Source organism: Chanodichthys erythropterus, chromosome 23 (assembly GCF_024489055.1).
Source record: "Chanodichthys erythropterus isolate Z2021 chromosome 23, ASM2448905v1, whole genome shotgun sequence".
Classification (NCBI taxonomy): domain Eukaryota; kingdom Metazoa; phylum Chordata; class Actinopteri; order Cypriniformes; family Xenocyprididae; genus Chanodichthys; species Chanodichthys erythropterus.
Window position 1 is genome coordinate 5,682,379 of NC_090243.1, and position 18,509 is coordinate 5,700,887.

Here is an 18,509-nt window from a genome sequence, read left to right on the forward strand (position 1 = left end):
TGCATCTACAACACAATTACGTTCCCATCTTATCGAACAAGACATTTGAACTGCAGCTGTGATGAGCGTTCACTTGACTCAGTGTTTCCATTTTTGTGTTTGCATCTGAGCACGAGCAGTCAAGGCTGTAAAGCCAAGCACTCAGCATGGGGTAAAGCAAAACACACACCAGTGTTTGATTCAACCCTCTTTCATAATTGCAGCCGTGTTGACGCCACAGTGGTGAGTGGGCACACATTAGACCACTCCTGTGCCGGATGGATGATCACAAGCTCTCTCAGGCCTCTAATAAACAGTAGGCTCCATTGAGACCAAGCTCAAAGGCCAGTCTTCGTCACACACGCTTTATATTTGACATTTACTGAGACTCACTTGCTCTTTCTTTAAAGTCGACTTCCCCACTCTCTGTCTCTCTCTCTTAAAAGGCAAATGGAGTAGACAGCACTACTACAGTATATCAACTGCATGAGCCACACTTGTAAATACAGCAGAGCAGTGGGGTGTCCAATGGCCCATATGGAGCACGGATTCAGTGGAGGGTGGCAAGAAACATAACCCACCTTCCCTGCTGCTGCTGCTGATAATAATTTACAATAATAATAATAATAATAATAATAATAATAATAATTCCCTTATACGTTTCCAGGTTACAACAAAGCACACATGAATGACTCTAAATACATATTTAGAGTAAATACATTTTCAGTCTACTGTACAATAATTTACTGCATTTATGTTCATTATCAATTTAATTTGTTTTAATAATAATAAAAATTCCTTACATTTATATAGCGCTTTTCTGGGCACTCAAAGCGCTTTACATATTGAAGAGGGAATCTCCTCAACCACCACCAATGTGCAGCATCCACCTGGATGATGCGACGGCAGCCATATTGTGCCAGAATGCCCACCACACACCAGCTTATTGGTGGAGAGGAGACAGTGATGAAGCCAATCAGTGTAAGGGGATGATTAGAAGGCCATGATGGACATAGTCCAATGGGCAAATTTGGCCAGGATGTCGGGGTTACACCCCTACTCTTTTATTTATCATTCATTTATATAATGTTAATAAATAATGCAGATATGACTCTTTCTCCAATAAAAACTTATTTTGTGGATCAGCAGGGGTTTATGGGGCTATGAAGCCCAGCAAAATTTTGAACCACTGGCCAATATGCAGTGTTTCCCTAGACTCCAATTCAATTTTTGACACTAATACCTGCCCCAAGGATGCTAAAAAGGCATTATTAAAGGCCCATCTCAGACTTGGGACATGACCAAATCACAGTTTAGATTTTATTTTATTTTGATTTTATGGACACATCCCTGCAGCAGATAAAGAAAAACTCAATATATCAACTCGAGAACAAAACTCCACACCTGAACCGATCAACACAACATTGCATTACAGGAACTGAACGTTATACTCACAAAGGGACAAACTCTAGATTTCCATGTTAGAACAAATGCTCAGACCTTACAGATGTTCCAGTCTCAGGTCATATCCTGGCGGTCAGAAGGCATTAGATTCAGTTGTACTCAATGACATGGTACTCTGACATTTGACTGACAGATCAGTAAGCAGACCTGTTATTGACTCTGGGTGCTGTTACTCGCTGTCAATCTCCATGATATTCCTGTATGGAGACAGTTTTTTCTAGTTTCTTCACAATATCAAATGTCTAGGTTTTTATCTAAAAAAGAAACTAAATTGAAGCTTCTGACTGTGGCCTGTGTTGGAATCAACATTATGAGAATTCACACCAACAACAGCTTAAGATACACATACTAACAGGGTCCAAAATGAACACTTACCATAAGGTGGCCACTGACCAATGAATTTCCATGATTTTTTCCATACTCTGACTTATCAGTCTTAACAGCCATATGTTTATTGATATTTGACATGTACACCGATCAGGCATAACATTATGACCACTGACAGGTAAAGTGAATAACACTGATTATCTCTTCATCACAGTTCCTGTTAGTGGGTGGGATACATTAGGCAGCAAGTGAACATTTTGTCCTCAAAGCTGATGTGTTAGAAGCAGGAAAAATGGGCAAGCATAAGGATTTGAGTGAGTTTGACAAGGGCCAAATTGTGATGGCTGGGTCAGAGCATCTCCAAAACTGCAGCTTTTGTTGGGTGTTCCCAGTCTGCAGTGGTCAGTATCTATCAAAAGTGGTCCAAGAAAGGAATAGTGATGAACGGCGACAGGGTCATGGGCGGCCAAGGCTTACTGATGCATTTTTTTGTAGTGTGAATGTAACAGTTAAGCTGAGTTCATCGGATTTTAGCCCCGATTTTGGCTCGCCGACAGGTTTTGAGAAATCGCCGACAAATGCCCGAAATCACAGGCAAATCGGTGCTCGTTCACGCGAGTGACAATCACGCAGTGTGAATGAGCAAAGACGCAATCTAAGAGAATCGCAGACGAATCGCGGACGCCCGTGAGATATTTAGCATGCTAAATATCTGGACCTGTCGACGATTCAAAATCCTGCTGTGTGAAAAGTGTTCTGACTGAAAACTACATCGGCGATGACCAACAGCCAATGAGAAAGCAAGATACAGAGCAGCGGAGAGTTCGGGGAGGAGTTATAGACCACTCTCGTTGCAGAACACACAATCCTTGTTCCTCGCGTCTCCCCAACCATTTCCTCCTCCGTATTCTTTTTTTCTCTTTCTTGTTTTCGCTGCAAATCAGCGCATAGGCAATTCGTATTGCAAGCTTCTTGCGGGCTACCATTTTTAATAGTAAACCCAGTCTCACGTGAGAACTCTGGTCTTGCATGTGTGATATTGCGTTGTTTCCTTGTCACATCTCGTGTGTGTTTGGTTGTGAAATGTAGTTTGCGTGCCAGACAGAGTTGTCGGCGATTCTTCCTATTGTAAAGTCATGCAGTGTGAAACCTTCTGTCGCCGATCCATCATGCACTTTGAACACAGCAGCGACTGAATGCTGGCCAAGATAGTCATGCAGTGTGAAAAGAACAGTGACCCGACTACTTTGAAAATCGTACAGTCTGAACTCGGCTTAAAGTATTCACTTCTTTCTTACATACATTATACATGCACATACACTATATATATAGCCATACACATACACTACACGGCCATAAATGAATATTTATGAATGGTAAATACAATGTGGCTAAAAGTTTATTTTGGACCCAACAAACTACCATGTCTCTTCATTATAATTTAGCAGCCAAGGGACAAGGAGGAAAGAAAAGTTGTACCATCTTCAACAGATATCAAAAAATGCTAAAACAACCGGAGGCTATCTAATGTCTGGTGTATAGTGCCACCAACAAGACACAAAGCTCTGGTCTGTCAGCTGGTACTGCTGTACTGTAAATGCAGCAAAATCTAAAGTCTTTCCCATCAAAGCAAGCTCTCCATGGTGAGCTCAAATCACTGTTTCTCCTTGCTCACCCCGAGGGCTGACCCAGCAGTGAAGGGAGCGAAGGGAACAATGTATTTTGCAGGTGTGAATGGTGCCATGTGTTTCTTTGGAGAGGTTTTCAACAGCATCCAGTGATGCCCTTTTGACAGGATCGAGGGATGTGTGAGGGCATTTTAGCCATAGAAAAATGTTTACTCCTTCCTTTATTTTCAGCCCAGTTGGTGAGGCAGTAGAGAAATCTTACATAGACAGAAAGAAAGTTTCCTGTTTGATATAAAGTCAAAATTTGTGCAAGCTCAAACATGTCTTTTCCTGATGTTTTCCATTTGTTTTTACACACTAAATTGACCTAAAACTGGCCACAGAACATGGCTGGACAAGTCTGTGAAATCAAAAACATGTCATATTTTGAATATAAATTAATCGTGCCTGACTAGCCGGCTTGGAAATCATGACTTCAAACACTTTAAAGCTCTTATAAGACTCAATGAGGGATAATCTCAGCAGCAACACATACAGTGCTCAAATCCAGCTAAACCCCAGAATTCGTTTTGTTGCTCATCTATTATTTGACAAGATATGTTGTGCTGACAGTCCACCAGATGGCACCTTTACAATAGATGCCTGGATCAGAGGTCATTAAAAAGTGTTCACTCGTAGCACAGTGATGAATTAAGCAGAACAGTGTCAGATTTTTCCACTCGTCTCATTAACTATGATAGTTAACCTTTGTCTGGGTCTAGGGCAGGCGGACAGCAAGCAGTTGTAATCTAAATTACCCCGTGAGCTCATTAATGTGAATGAAAATTGTTTGCACACAACCGCAATAAAAATATATATATATATAAAACTTGCGGTTTGATTGCCAAACTTTGGCAGTGCTAGAGAAACAAGCCTTCTGTGTTTACAGCAAAAAACATTGGCTAGTATTTTCCTTTATTTTGTATTTTCTAAAGAGGAGATGAACTCCTGCTGATTACACCCTATGAATGAGATGAAGTTTTTTTCATAAATTGCGACGCTGTCATTTGCTATCACAAAAGTTGATGTCAGATGTCAGGTGTACTTCTGTGTTGTTAGCAAGCACTTATCAAAACTTTTCTGTGTCAACAGCACTGAAGAGATGCTTTAAAACTGTGCGTCATAGATGAGTTCATTTCAGCTGGGTACATTGACAATAATTCATTTTAGCTTATTTTTTCCCCTCTGATGTTTAAGAAGTCTGCAGAATATTCTGTGACCTATAATGAAAATCATTTGTCATTCTAAATGCAAAATAAACAGGAATATATCTCTTATGCTCACCAAGGCTGTATTTATTTGATCCAAAAAAAAACAGTAAAAAAAAGTAATATTGTGAAATAGTATAATGATTTAAATTAACTCTTTTCTATTTTAATATATTTAAAATCGAATTTATTCCTGCGATCATTACTCCAGCCTTCAGTGTCACATGATAACATGCTGATTTAGGGCCCAAAAACATGTTTTATTATTATCAATTTTGAAAAGTGTTCTGCTACTTAATATATTTATTTATTTATTTTTTGGAAAAAACCATGATACATTTTTTTAAGATTCTTTGATGAATAAAAAAGTTCAAAAGAACATTTATTTGAAATAGAAACAATGCAAAAGTCTTTCTTGTCACTTTTAATCAATTTAAACGTTTGAATGGTAATGTAGTTTTAGAAAAGAACTGGATCTTGTTTTTCCTGGGCATTACTGGTAATTGTTATCCAAGACATAAGTGTATGATTTTCTAAAATAAACCTACCCTGAAAAATATTCACTGTAGTAAAACATGAAACAACTAACCCTGGTCCCCCTACCAACAAAACCTACAAACAATAATCATGATAGTTTTGTGATGTTTAAGGAAGAGTTCTCGCAAAAATGAAAATTCTGTCATCATTTACTCAGTTGTGCGACACAATTGACTTCCATAGTATTTTATTCCATACTATAGAAGTCAAAGGTGCCCCACAACTGTTTGGTTTCAAACATTCTTTAAAATATTTTCCTTTGTGTTCAGCAGAAGAAAGAAATTCATACAAGTTTGGAACAACAACTTGAGTTTGAGTAAATGATGATAGAATTTAAATTTTTTTGGTGAACTATCCTTTTAAGTAAAGACAATTCAGGCTCACATGCTCACAACAAATGTGTGGATTTCATCTGAATATACTGTACTTCCTGATAATGACACAAACATTGGCTTTCCTTTTCAGCTGGAGACAAAGAGATCTTTTATTATAATTCGCTTTCAGTGTCTGATAGACTTGAGGCTCAGAGCTATCTTTATAGAGCTTTTGCAAGTATTGCAAAAGTGACATCACCCCACAAATGCTACTTCCCAACTTTAACTGATCTTATACAGTCGGTTCAGGATACTTTCTGGGAATTTGGGCATACGACATCCCAAATTAGCCCCTCATTATTCTCCAGGTGCAAACCAATCATGAATGCATGAAAAACGGCACAGAGAACATCACCACGATCCAATGATTCAGTAACTAAGCAACACTGAACATCCTCATCGCTGATGATAATTTACTAGTCCATTTAGTTGGAATCAGTACAACTATTTCTGATGAATCCTATTTTTTCTTCTACCTGCAGCTCTCCTGTTTGCATCATCTCTGGTTAAATACTAAGCTAGCAAAGTGAGAGATTGTGACTTCAGCTCATTTCATGGTATTTTGGGCAGAGGGAGGTGGGAATTGAGGAGACATGACAGTTCAAATGATTTTTTTTATTTTCTGAATGGCCGAAAGTATTTCCATCCCATAAGCCATTTTTTATAACTGCACCGGGACAATATGCTGCAGAATATGCTGGCATACTTCCAGTGGACATTTCGGAATGATAAATTGAGTCAAACTCGAGCTATTCAGAGTATCAAATCCTAATTTTGATCATTTTTGATCAAGACTTAATCATTAAACCTCTCACATACTATGTCCCCAGTTACACAGTGTTAAACTCACATTTTAAACTGTGGCCATGCAAATTTCATCCCATTTAGCCACAGTTGATGCGTGACCAAAGGATAGGACTCCAGCCTGACCCCAAATTTAGGTTTTAACTGCAGCTAATACAACATTTTTGCAATGAAGATGGAACATCTTATGAGTGATCTCGCTCACTTAGCCATGAAATGTCTTGATGCAAACCAATTGCGGTGCAGTTATTCATGAGTCGCATAATTCTATTCTGCACATAAGCCTTATCAATCAAACATGAAAACTACTCAGATGTAAAATGTCTAATGCATCATAATGAAATGTATGTAATATTTTTCACATATCAGGGAATTGCCATCACATTGCGCATGGCACACTAATTTATAATGACTACCAACTGCTTCGTTAGGCGGGGATATCATATTCCTTTATAACTGACAGGTTATCTATCTCAATTAATTTGCAAAGCAGTCAGTGGTCTGAAGTCACAGCACATCATAGCTAGGCAAGATGCATCATTAAATCATCATTTTGTTTGTTATCTTTATTCCGTCTCTCAGTTATTAATGGGTATTAATTATGCAAACCTGTCTGAAGATGATGTTGTATGTCCTACGCTGTGGCATAGCAACGGAGATTAATTGATTTGAGTAAATGAGAATAGATAATATAATTTATTCCAGATGAACAGTATATTTTTTTTGTTTGAACAGTCCGACATGCCAACTTCCAGTTCAGTCCAATGATGTCAGTTTGTGGATAATTCTGTTTGGTTTACTAGCTGTGCAGAAATGACAGACTTTACCTTTAAATGCCAGCTGCTTTTATTATGCATTTTTAAGTTCATGAGTGTCTGCATACTGCCAGAGTACAAATGTCTCCACACTAAAATTTAAACACACCAGTATCAACTCTCCACTGCATAATACAAGAAAGCGAGAAAGCATAATACAAAGTATGTCCACCTAAAAGGATTACCAGATACTGTGCATACAATGAAACACTAGCCACTAACAGAAACAAGCATTTTGAGGCATTCTTCAGTATTGCTAAAAAAGTTTAGTTCACCCCAAAGAAAAAAAGAAAATTCTGTCATTAATTACTCACCCTCATGTTGTTCCAAACCAAGACTTTTATTCATCTTTGGAACACAAATTAAGATCTTTTTGATGAAATGTGAGAGCTTTCTGTCCCTCCATTTACAGCTATATGACTACCACATTTTTACGTTCGAAAACGTTCATAAAGAGATTGTAAAACTTATCCATATGAATTGAGAGGTTTAGTCAAAATGTTCTGAAGAGACACAATCACTTTATACGATGAACAGATTTAATTTTGCCTCTTATTCACACAAACATTCTTCAACTCACACATCAGTTATGTAAACGGAAGCACAAGCATGTTTGGTTGACGTGTGCAAGAATCAATGAGGTTGATTCTCGTGTGTTACGCAGCATGTTTGAGCTTCCGAAAGAGGTTTGTTCTCGCGTGTGAAGCGGTTGAGCATTTGTTTATGTTCGCTGATCAGCGTTAATATTTGACCCTGGACCACAAAACCTGTAACAAGGGTCATTTTTTATTTATTGAAGCGGAATAAATAAGATTTTCCATTGATGTATGATTTGTTAGGACAGGACAATATTTGGTCGAGATACAACTAGTGCTGGGCGGTATGACCAAAAATTTATAATCACAGTATTTTTCAAAATTACGGTATATGACGGTATTTTTTTCCCCTATGTATAACCGGGCGTTAACCACATTTTCTACTGATTGAGAGAGGAAATACTGCAGTAGATTGACTAGAATGCCCTGTTTTACTGTCATGATGAGTGAATATTGTAGAAAAATTCCACACTAGTTAATACAGGTTTACAAAGCCCCATAAAATGATGCTGTGGGGAGACAACAACCAATAAAACTCAGACCTGCAACACACTCAATAAAATATTACCATGAAGATAGAAAAAAAAAGTTGTGGGCACCTTAAGCATTTTAAAAATCTAACCCTTTATAAAAACAAACTGCCAAAAGAGGGAGAAATGCGGAAGAACATTTAAACTGTCTAAGGATATTTTCAGTAAATTTAAGAGCACAGTCTCTGAACAAATGACACACGTAAGTTTAACACAGAAAGAATCAAGCAGTTAAATTATTGCCCATTCTTCTTTGAATCGTGTCATCGCGGTCGTGATCAAACGTACAGTTCAGTGTCCTTTGCATAACGTTACATTTAATTTTGAAGAAGACGTGATGAAATATGTGCACATACACGCTGCTGGTTCATGTTTAGAGCACTATATGAAATAGGTCCCATAAAAAACTTAAACACGCTCGCTCCAGTCTATATAATGTAGGGTGACCAAACGTCCTGTTTTCCCAGGGCATGTCCTGTTTTCATGTCCTGTCCTGGTCATCCTGGTTGTTTTTTATAAAGTGATGAAAATGTCCTGGTTTTCATTGTTTTTCATTGGGCCATTAAATTGACCGGTGTTACGAGATTTACGGTTTCTGAGATTTTCGGTTTCCGAAGGCGGAGCATACATTAATATAAATGAGTTTCGCAGACATGCGCGATTGCACGTGCAACGGAGAATATTATTTCACATTGTATCTCAAAACATTAGTGGATTACTCCATAAAGGTAACTATATTCTCAGCATCGCAGCTGATTTATGCCTAAACTACAGTTGTTTACTACTTCTAGGTAACAGTTTATAATGTTTTCATTAGTATTCACGATTTGTGCAGTCGTCTATAAATGAATAACAGATACTTCGTGTAACAGCAGAGCAACCTTCAGCTATCGTCTACAATGAGTTCAGCTCGTTGTGCTCTTCCTTTATACCTTGCGATGTAACAGCTGATAGGCCTGTATACATTTCTTTTTAACTTTCATGCTTATTTGTTAAGCAACAAAAAGAGGGTTGTAGTGATTTTTACTTTGACCATCCAAGGACGCGAAGTAAAATAGGGATTGGTACTCACGTCACTGCTGACTTTGTGATTTTGGATCACACGTCTCTTAAGGTGTGGTTATGAGTACATCAGATAACCACTTCCCCCCCTTTCCCTAGTTCAGGGCACCAGTCAGGGTCTTTCACTCCCAACAGGGGCTTTCATTCATTTAGAATTAATTTAAAGTGGTCAGCTGATTTATCTGAAAGATTGGTGAAATTTCTAACTTGCAGAACGTCTTCTGTATTATCAGCACAAGGAAGACACAAGTGTAATAAAATAAGTTTTATTAACAAAAAGATAAACAAGAATAACTAACACGACTACTAAATGAATACCATGAATGATAAAGGAATAAGGTGCATAAGATACATAGAATACAAGTGATTAAGTTGGGTGTGGCTATGGAAGAGTTCTGTTATCTTATGGAAAGATAAACTGTTTCTCTGAAAATAATAAGGTGGAGAACTTTATTATGCAACAAACAAATAAACGAGAGATTATTTGTTATCGACTAACATCAGCTATATTGAATCTAATAGGAATTAGGAAACTATATACTGATAATATACAACAATGCCATGGTCTCTGGAAAGAGGTTTGGTTAAGTGATATTTACGTTCCACTTGGTCGAGTCCGATGACGGTGACGTCTTCCACTGGTTGTGCTGGGTGACAATGCAGTGTGGAGAGGAGCCAGAATCTGTTTCAACAGTCTTGAACACAAAGCTCTGTGGGATGCTGATCTCCTGGAGCACCAAAGGGTCCTAAAATCTGGAACACGCAGATGAGGCCCTGGTGTAGGTGCAGAAGGTCCTTAACAATCTGGAACATGCAGACGAAGGTACCTTGAAGTGAAGGTTTGCTCTCCTAAGCTTAACCTTGTTGCAGATGTCGTCACTGTTTCACTGGACGGAAACTCTGAACATAGTGTTTGTTGATGTCTCTTTCCTCACAAGCTGGAGGCTCAGAACGTAGTCATCTCTGTTGCTGCCTCACAAGCGGTAGGCTCAGATCATGGGATCTGTTGTTGTCTCTCTGGATGGACCAGAGGCTCAGAACGGTGTTGTATCTGTCAATGTCTCACTCCTTACAGAGTTAAGACCCAGAACCGTGTATCTGTTGTGTCTCAGCTTCGCAAGCCGGGACTCAGAACAATATCTGTTGTGTCTCACCCGATGGGAGACTCAGAACAAGGAGTGTCTGTTGAAAGGGTACCTTTATCCCTTTCCGATGAGGAGGAGATTGCACTTTCTCCATTCGAGTGCTGTGATTGGCTGCTGGCATCAGAGGGGAGTGTGACCCACCCTTCTTTATCCTGTGGAACTCATTTGCATAAAGCACAAAGTTGGAAGTCTTTACAGTGTCTTTAAAGTTTACCAATGCATTTCTCACTTTCCAAACCACCACCAGAATACCTTTGGCAATATTCTAAACAAATAGAGACTAAACATGATGGAAAAAGATTGAACTGTCATTCAATTGTACATTAACAGCTGAATTTGTATCAGATGTTGCACTACAAATAGCTGTCACTGAGAATACTTATTTCTGTGAATAAGTATGAAATAGATGTGTAGTTTGAATCAGTTCCAAGGTTTTCAAACATAGTTTTGAATGTATTTGAATGGATCTTTGTGATCTCTCTTTGTTTCACCCATTTCTGCCAAGGTCCCGAGGAATTTTTATGGCAGTCTCTGGCCAACCTTAGGAAGTAGTGTCTAGATGGCTGAAGGGCAGAAACTGCCTGTGGACCAATGAGAAGTCCTGTCCTTGTCAGGCTTGGTACAAGAGGTCTTTTTCTTGCCCTCTAAGAGAGGTCTGGATGTTGTCCTTACATCTTTATCTAATGGCGTAGGACAGTTTGTTTGTGTTAGTCCACCAAGATCCAATCAAAATGTAGCAAACCTTTGTCCACTGTTACAGACAGAGAGGGTCCCGGCCATAAACTGGGCCCTAGAATGTGCTGTTCACTACAGGGTGAAGCAGGGTGAAGTTTGTGAGAGCTATTTTTGTTAAATTTGGATTGCTAATAGAGCAGAGGTATTTTTTTAGGTATTTATTTATTTTTCTAATACAGAAGAGACATTATTTCTATCATTATTTCAATCATTTTTTAAACTTGTCATAATAAAACATGTTGAGTAACCTCTGAGAAGCCTATCTGAATTTGTGTCTTTGGTTATGGATAGTATTTTGTTATATAACAATTTTCTATCCATACAGAGGAGGCATACTTTAAATGTATTGAAATTATAAGGCATCTTTGAGTAAACTTTGAGTATCATTTGAATATCTCATTGCTGGGCCGAGTGTCCTGGTTTACAGTATTCAAAATATGGTCACCCTAATATGATGTGATCCATGTGGAGAACGTTGATAATCTCATCACTGCGCTCCGTGCAGAATCCGCTCAATCTTGTGCGCCGCGTGTAGTTTGAATTCTCCGCTGTAATCAAGGGCTGAATCCGAAATCGCCCCCTATAACCTCAAATAGGGCATTATTTGAGGCGACAGCCATTTGTAGTGGTGTCCGAAACCATAGTGGACGTTATTGAGCACACTCATTCAATCTCACACTGCACCGCAATAACGAGTGTAAAGCCAATGTACATACAACGGCTGTCCGAATTCACTCACTCGTTTTCATTCACTCTTTCAAGTGAACAATATAAGTGGATAACGTAGGGATAGTGAATGAGGCTTTAGGGGGTGATTTCGGACTTAACATAGGCTGTGATGCGATCTCAGCTGTACTCTCACTACAGTGCAACAGTGAAACGGGACGCTCTCAAACAGTGACGCTGGGCCGTGTTCCAAACGTTGGTTAAGCGAGACATACCGTTATTGTGGTATCATCAAAATTCATATCATAACAAAAATAAATACCGGTATTCGGTATGAACCGGTATACCGCCCAGCACTATATACAACTATTTGAATGTCTGGAATCTGAGGGTGCAAAAAAAAAAAAAAAAAAAAAAAATATATATATATATATATATATATATATATATATATATATATATATATATATATATATAAATATTGAGAAAATCACCTTTAAATTGTCCAAATGAAGTACTTAGAAATGCATATTACCAAAGACTATAGAATAACACAAGGCGTGTCACTCGTATTGTTTTGAATGGGAGAAAGTGTAACGCACAATATGGCGGACTAAGTCCCGCCTTCTAAATAAGAGCCAATCGCCGACTGGTAAAGTCATCGTGTCACTGCAGCGGCCGTTAGAAGCACAGGTTTCTATAGAAACAGTCAGACGCGCGCCTCCTAAATGAGGCACAAGAGATGCGCATTTAGGTCTGCGCATGCGCATTAGCTCGATCCAGTATAAAAATACAGTTTTTTTTGTTATGATTCGAGTGTTTGGAAAAAAAATTATGAGACAGTTTTTGTCAGATTTCATTGGTGATTTCAAATATGAAATTTAATCGAAAGCTTGGCAAACACCTTTGGAGCTGCATGATGCCCAGGATGCCCGAGAGGCGTTTCAAAGATGGCCGCAGAATGAAATGACTTGTCTTAAAGGGACTTTGATATTACTTACAAAAATATTTAGATTTTTTGATATATTTACAGTAGTAAATTTACAAAATATCTTCATGGAACATGATCTTTACTTAATATCCTAATGATTTTTGGCATAAAAGAAAAATCAGTAATTTTGATCCATACAATGCATCGTTGACTATTGCTACAAATATAGCCACGATGGCTGACAGTCTGCTTGGTGTGTCACAACCCTTACAGGCTGCAAACAGACTCTTCAAATATTAAACAACATATAGACATATACAGAGATCCATTAGGATCAAGCAAAGGCTTTTAGTGAAAAAGTATCTGAAACAATCTCAAGTTTGATTTCTAAACCTAATAAGACTGGACCGTAATAAATCTGCACTGGTTTCTCATATTATTTTCACATTAAGGCTACTAACCACATTGGCATTCAGTCTGTGCATCCAATTACCTAATTTTGAGACTTCGCAGTAAATAAATAATGAGTGTAAAAATAAACAAGTCTTTAGGGGATTACTGGACCCATGCTAGACGGCATCTGCAGACTTGAGCAGAAACCCAACAGCAGTGAAACCACCATTATGCAGTGCAACACACCACAAGCCCAGAGGGGCCTCGTGGGTGGGGTGTAGACTGTCCAGAGGCCTATAACTTTCTTCTTGTGCACATGCAGGTGGCTAAGAGCAACATTTATATGCAGCATTACCATAGAGAAGCTGGCGTACTGCATTAATGCACTGCTGGTCTGCTCTCTTCCTACCCCAGCCCTGAATAAATGAAGAAATGAATAAATAATAGCAGTCTCAGCCCTGTGTGGTGGTGGGCACTAGCCATGATTCGTGGGACACCCTGACGAGTATTGATTATATTTCAAGACCAGAGTTGCAGTATTTTAAAAGTGTCTCCATGCAGTTTACAGCTGATGATTGGCACATATAACTGTGCAATTGAAATAAAGAATTTCATCTCATGATTTGCAGTACCCTTATTATCGGGACTATTCTCCTGATGTCATTTGGGTATAAATGCTTTGATCAAAGGCACAAAGGCAATCTTAACAATTCCAGTTTGCCGAGGTTCAGCGGACAAATTTGAGATGTACTTACAATCTCTGATCACATACTTTAATGGCTTATTTTCCATTCAAATGATCTGCAATAAATTGTCCAGGACTAGTGTACTACTTATATATCCAAGACACAAATATCACAATGTAAAGGTGCAGGACATGAGACACAGATGTGAGCTGTGACTTTATAATAAAATGAATAAATAAACCAATATGTAGCAAACGTTATCAGCTTTGAACTGGAAAGATTACTTTCACATTTGTAAATATGAACTTATATACACTTCTGTTCAAAAGTTTGGAATCGGTAAGAATTTTTTTTGAATGTTTTTAAAAGAAGTATCTTTTGCTCACCCAAGTTGCATTTGTTTGATCCAAAGTACAGTAAAACAGTAATATTTTGAAATATTATTACAATTCAAAATAAGAGTTTTCTATTTGAAAATATTTTAAAATATAATTTATTCATGTGATTGCAAAGCTGAATTTTCAGCATCATTACTCCAGTCTCCAGTGTCACGACTGTTCAGAAATCATTGTAATATGCTGATTTGCTGCTCAAGAAACATTTATTATTATTAATGTTGAAATCAGTTTCAACAATTTTTTTTTTCAGGATTGATGAATAGAAAGCTCAAAATAACAGCATTTATCAGAAAAAAAAAATCACAATTAATCGCACCTAACATTAAAATGTGTAATATATTTTTATATTGTAATACATATTTTCACTCTAAACTAATGTAGAAACAACAAAGGAAATATATTTTGAATATACGTTAAATGAAAACTTCACTAAGTGAACTTAAAACAATCTTCACATAAACCCATTATAAAAAATGTCACATTTTGATATGCCTTTATTGTATATAGTGTATATAATATTATGACGTTTCTGTCTGTCAATGTCAGCTATTTCTCGGTTTGAATGCGAGCTGCTTGTCAGTTCATTTTTCTCTCTAACTTTATTTTGCCATTCATTTTCATAATAAATACGAAAATTCCTAGTTAAAATATTTTTATACGACGATCAATCCCCTCCATGAGTCAGTATTACAAGTATTTACACTTATTTCTGTACTTACACATGTGTCTCTTAATCATTGAGACAAGCACGTTACTGATAAGAGCAAAAACAGGGAGCCAGATGGAGCTTGAAACACGCAAGCGTCATGTAGGTCTCGCGCATCACGCCCATCAGCCTCCCAAAGAGAAGCACGCTCATCTTTGTGGGCATAACGACATAATGTCACTCTATGGATAATTTGTGAACATAATTATTCCATTTCACCTCTGCCAGGATACAAAACAGAAATGTCCATATGTTCCCCACGTATATGTCCAGCAGTTGGAAGAACCTGATGAAAACCACCCTAAAGAGCAAGAGAACCGAACAACCGGACAAAAAGCTTCCAGTCACAGGTGTGTGGAAACAATAAGATAAAAAAGTGGGGGAAAAAAAGCACTGGACGCACTTGTCTAACAGGTGAGTATAATCGAATGCACCTGATCTAAGTAATAAGCCAGATGCAATTAACAGGAATAATGAGGCATAAAAATGCATCATTTCACATGGTGATGATGGGGAGGGATGGCTCTGTATTTTACCCTTGGGTTCTCTGTTTCGCTCTGGTGAAACTTGTGCATTTATAATTGACTCACACACACACACACACACACACACACGTTTGTTTTTGTGAATTGTGGGGACTTTCCATAGGCCGCAATAAATTTTATACTGCACAAACCGTACTTTCTATCCCCCTACCCTACCCCTAACCCTAAACCTAACCATCACAGGAAACTGTGCACACCTTTATTTTCTCACAAAAACATAATTTAGTATTTTTATTAATTAATTTACATTGTGGGGACCGGTGGCTGGTTCCCACAATGTAGGTGAACTCAGGTTATATATTACATCGTGGGGTCCCCACAATGTAATATAAACAAAAGCACACACACACACACACACACACACACACACACACACACACACACACACACACACACACACACACACACACACACACACACACACACACACACAATAAAATAAAAATAAAAAATGAAGCTATTTTTAAAGCACTACCTCATTTGTGACTTTAGTATACCTCACAATTGCTTAGAGAGAAAAACAGACGAATATTTATGAAGATATGGCAAGCTGGCTGTTGACATCAATTTAAAAAAAAATGAGTGGCAGGGGGTCTCTGTGGGGTGTAATGTTGATTGAAAAGCTTTGATTTGGAGTTCACAGCTACAGTACTTTTACACTGGAGACATCTATGGTCCTATGTCCTTTTTCAGAGAGCTTCAGACAATGGGCTGACCTTGAAATAGTGCTAAACGTCTATTTAAAGAAGATGCCATTAAAATAAATCCTTTGGCAATACAGATTATTACAACATATGTCAAGAGCAGAAGGTTTTTAATTGCAAGGACATTCTGTGAAGGCATCAAAGTTTCATAGAAAATTTCACACACAATAACTACCAACACACCTGCTTATTGCAAAGAAAAACAGAAGTGCTTGCTCAGAATAGCATGCAAACAATATTTAACTGTTTACATAATTTAACCAAACTACATAATTAGTCATCTAAGTTCAGCTATTCATGTATTAATACACATGAGCTGTATTCTTGTGAGATGAAGCTGGATATTATTTAAGGAGAAAGAAATAGACTCACGGTCTCCATGGCAACGGAGAGGTCCCACAGTCAGCTTGGCCTCTGAGCCGGGTCGATTTGTGTCCCCGACAGCCACTTGGCTGACCGGTAAGTGGTCTTTATACACCAGAATCCCGGAATCATCCCTCCTACCAAACAATGCAATTCTTAATAAAATGTAAAAACATTTCTTCTTATCTGCTCACAATATTACACTGGCATATCATAATACTAAACCTTATTAATTATCTCATTACCTTATCTAATAAACTCATTAAAGCTTTAATAAGCAAAATGTTTGTTTTCTCTCAAAAGCAGCCTTCTGACACAGATGACTAGCTGTTTAATTACAGCAATACAATTTGTTTAATCAGTGAAAACACTCACTTCATGTATTTTGCTAAATTAATAAACATTAGTGAACACATACACACATAAAGCTCACAGGTACATGAAGCAGGGCACTATGTGTGCATTATTTTAATGCCACCATCTATCACGGTGCCAATGCAACTGCAAAAGTCATTTAAAAAACAATTATTTATTGCAAACCTGTAGAGAAAAAAAATCAACAATGTGGTTGGGAATGAAATGTGCCGCTTTGAAATCCAATGTCCTAATTTGTATCCATTATGCATGGTGGTTCAGTTTGCTTGGGGTTTATGACAAGTGGCGAGAGCATCGCAATAACCCGCTGTCCATCTGTGCATAGGCCATTAACACATATTACTGTGTTCAGCTAAACCAGAAACAGAAGAGGCAAACTCTGCCGTTCCAACAGTGTAATTGTATAAATATTCACAAAAAAAGAAATCCATCAGGAAAACATAATATTAGTGTGACTCCACTCACTGACTGAGGCTACGTTTATCTTAAGAATACAGTATTAAGAGATGATTTCAAAGATCACACAATGAAACCTGTGCAAACAAACACAATGTACATTATACAAACACACATTTATCCAGGGGCACATAAAGTCTGTTTGGTTATTACTTTCCACCAATCCATCCAATACACTCCCTGCAGAGCGTCAATGGTTGCAAATATCTGACAATCTCTAGCTGTTCCAAGACCAAGTGAGCTGCCTTTTAAGGGGCTATTCACACAGTGTTTTGTGTTTAAAAATGGGAGATGCAGCACAGTAGAATAATTTAAAAAAGAAAGGTCTACAGACATATTTTGTAAAAAGCTGAACTTATTTTAACTTCATTTTTGGGACCGTCGTGTCATGCGTTAGATGCTGTAAAGGACGTAAAATGTGAGGCACAGGTACAGCAGTCAAACACATCCATCTAATGCATATTTACATAGAAAAACATTGGACATTCAGCGCAGTGGGATGCAAAAATGTTGTGTAAACGGCACCTAATGCTGCAACCTAATTGTCATGGACCCATATAACTGAGCGATTTATGGTGTGTTCACACTTGTAGTTGGTCCGGACCAAAATAGAAAATGATACAATTAGTCCTGGATCGCTTAGAGTTTACACTGTCATTTTTAAGACAGAACCTAAAGATACAAAACACAAAAGGCTTTTATGGCATATATTTTGCAACGGAACTTAACAAAAATCCAAAATAATGCTGTGTGCTGGGCTAAATGTGCTCATTGTATGCGTACATATGATTGGGATTTTCACCAGCTGAGAAAAAACAAAGAGCTTATAAAATGTGTAAAGGAATTAAACCAGTGTCAGGAATTATTCAATAGCACACAAACAAAGATATGCTTCATGGAAGCGTTTTGATGCCTGTATCGAACTGTAATGGGCAACGTAGCTCCTATAATGACAAAAAACAGGTATCCTTGAGCATTCTGTCATTTTTAGGGTTGCAACTCGTGACATTACGTCATGGTTCGTTTAGATGTCTTAGGTCCAT

At 37.9% G+C, this 18,509-nt stretch overlaps 1 protein-coding gene across 1 annotated transcript in view; it reads right to left on the reverse strand.

Moving 5' to 3' along the window:
- The window catches only part of cntnap2a (contactin associated protein 2a), a 301,573-nt gene that overhangs the window by 106,480 nt on the left and 176,584 nt on the right, over window positions 1–18,509 (reverse strand). Inside the window, exon 15 of the mRNA XM_067378732.1 lies at window positions 16,645–16,772. Coding sequence (XP_067234833.1) covers window positions 16,645–16,772 — 128 coding nt within the window. The remainder of the gene's footprint in view (window positions 1–16,644; window positions 16,773–18,509) is intronic.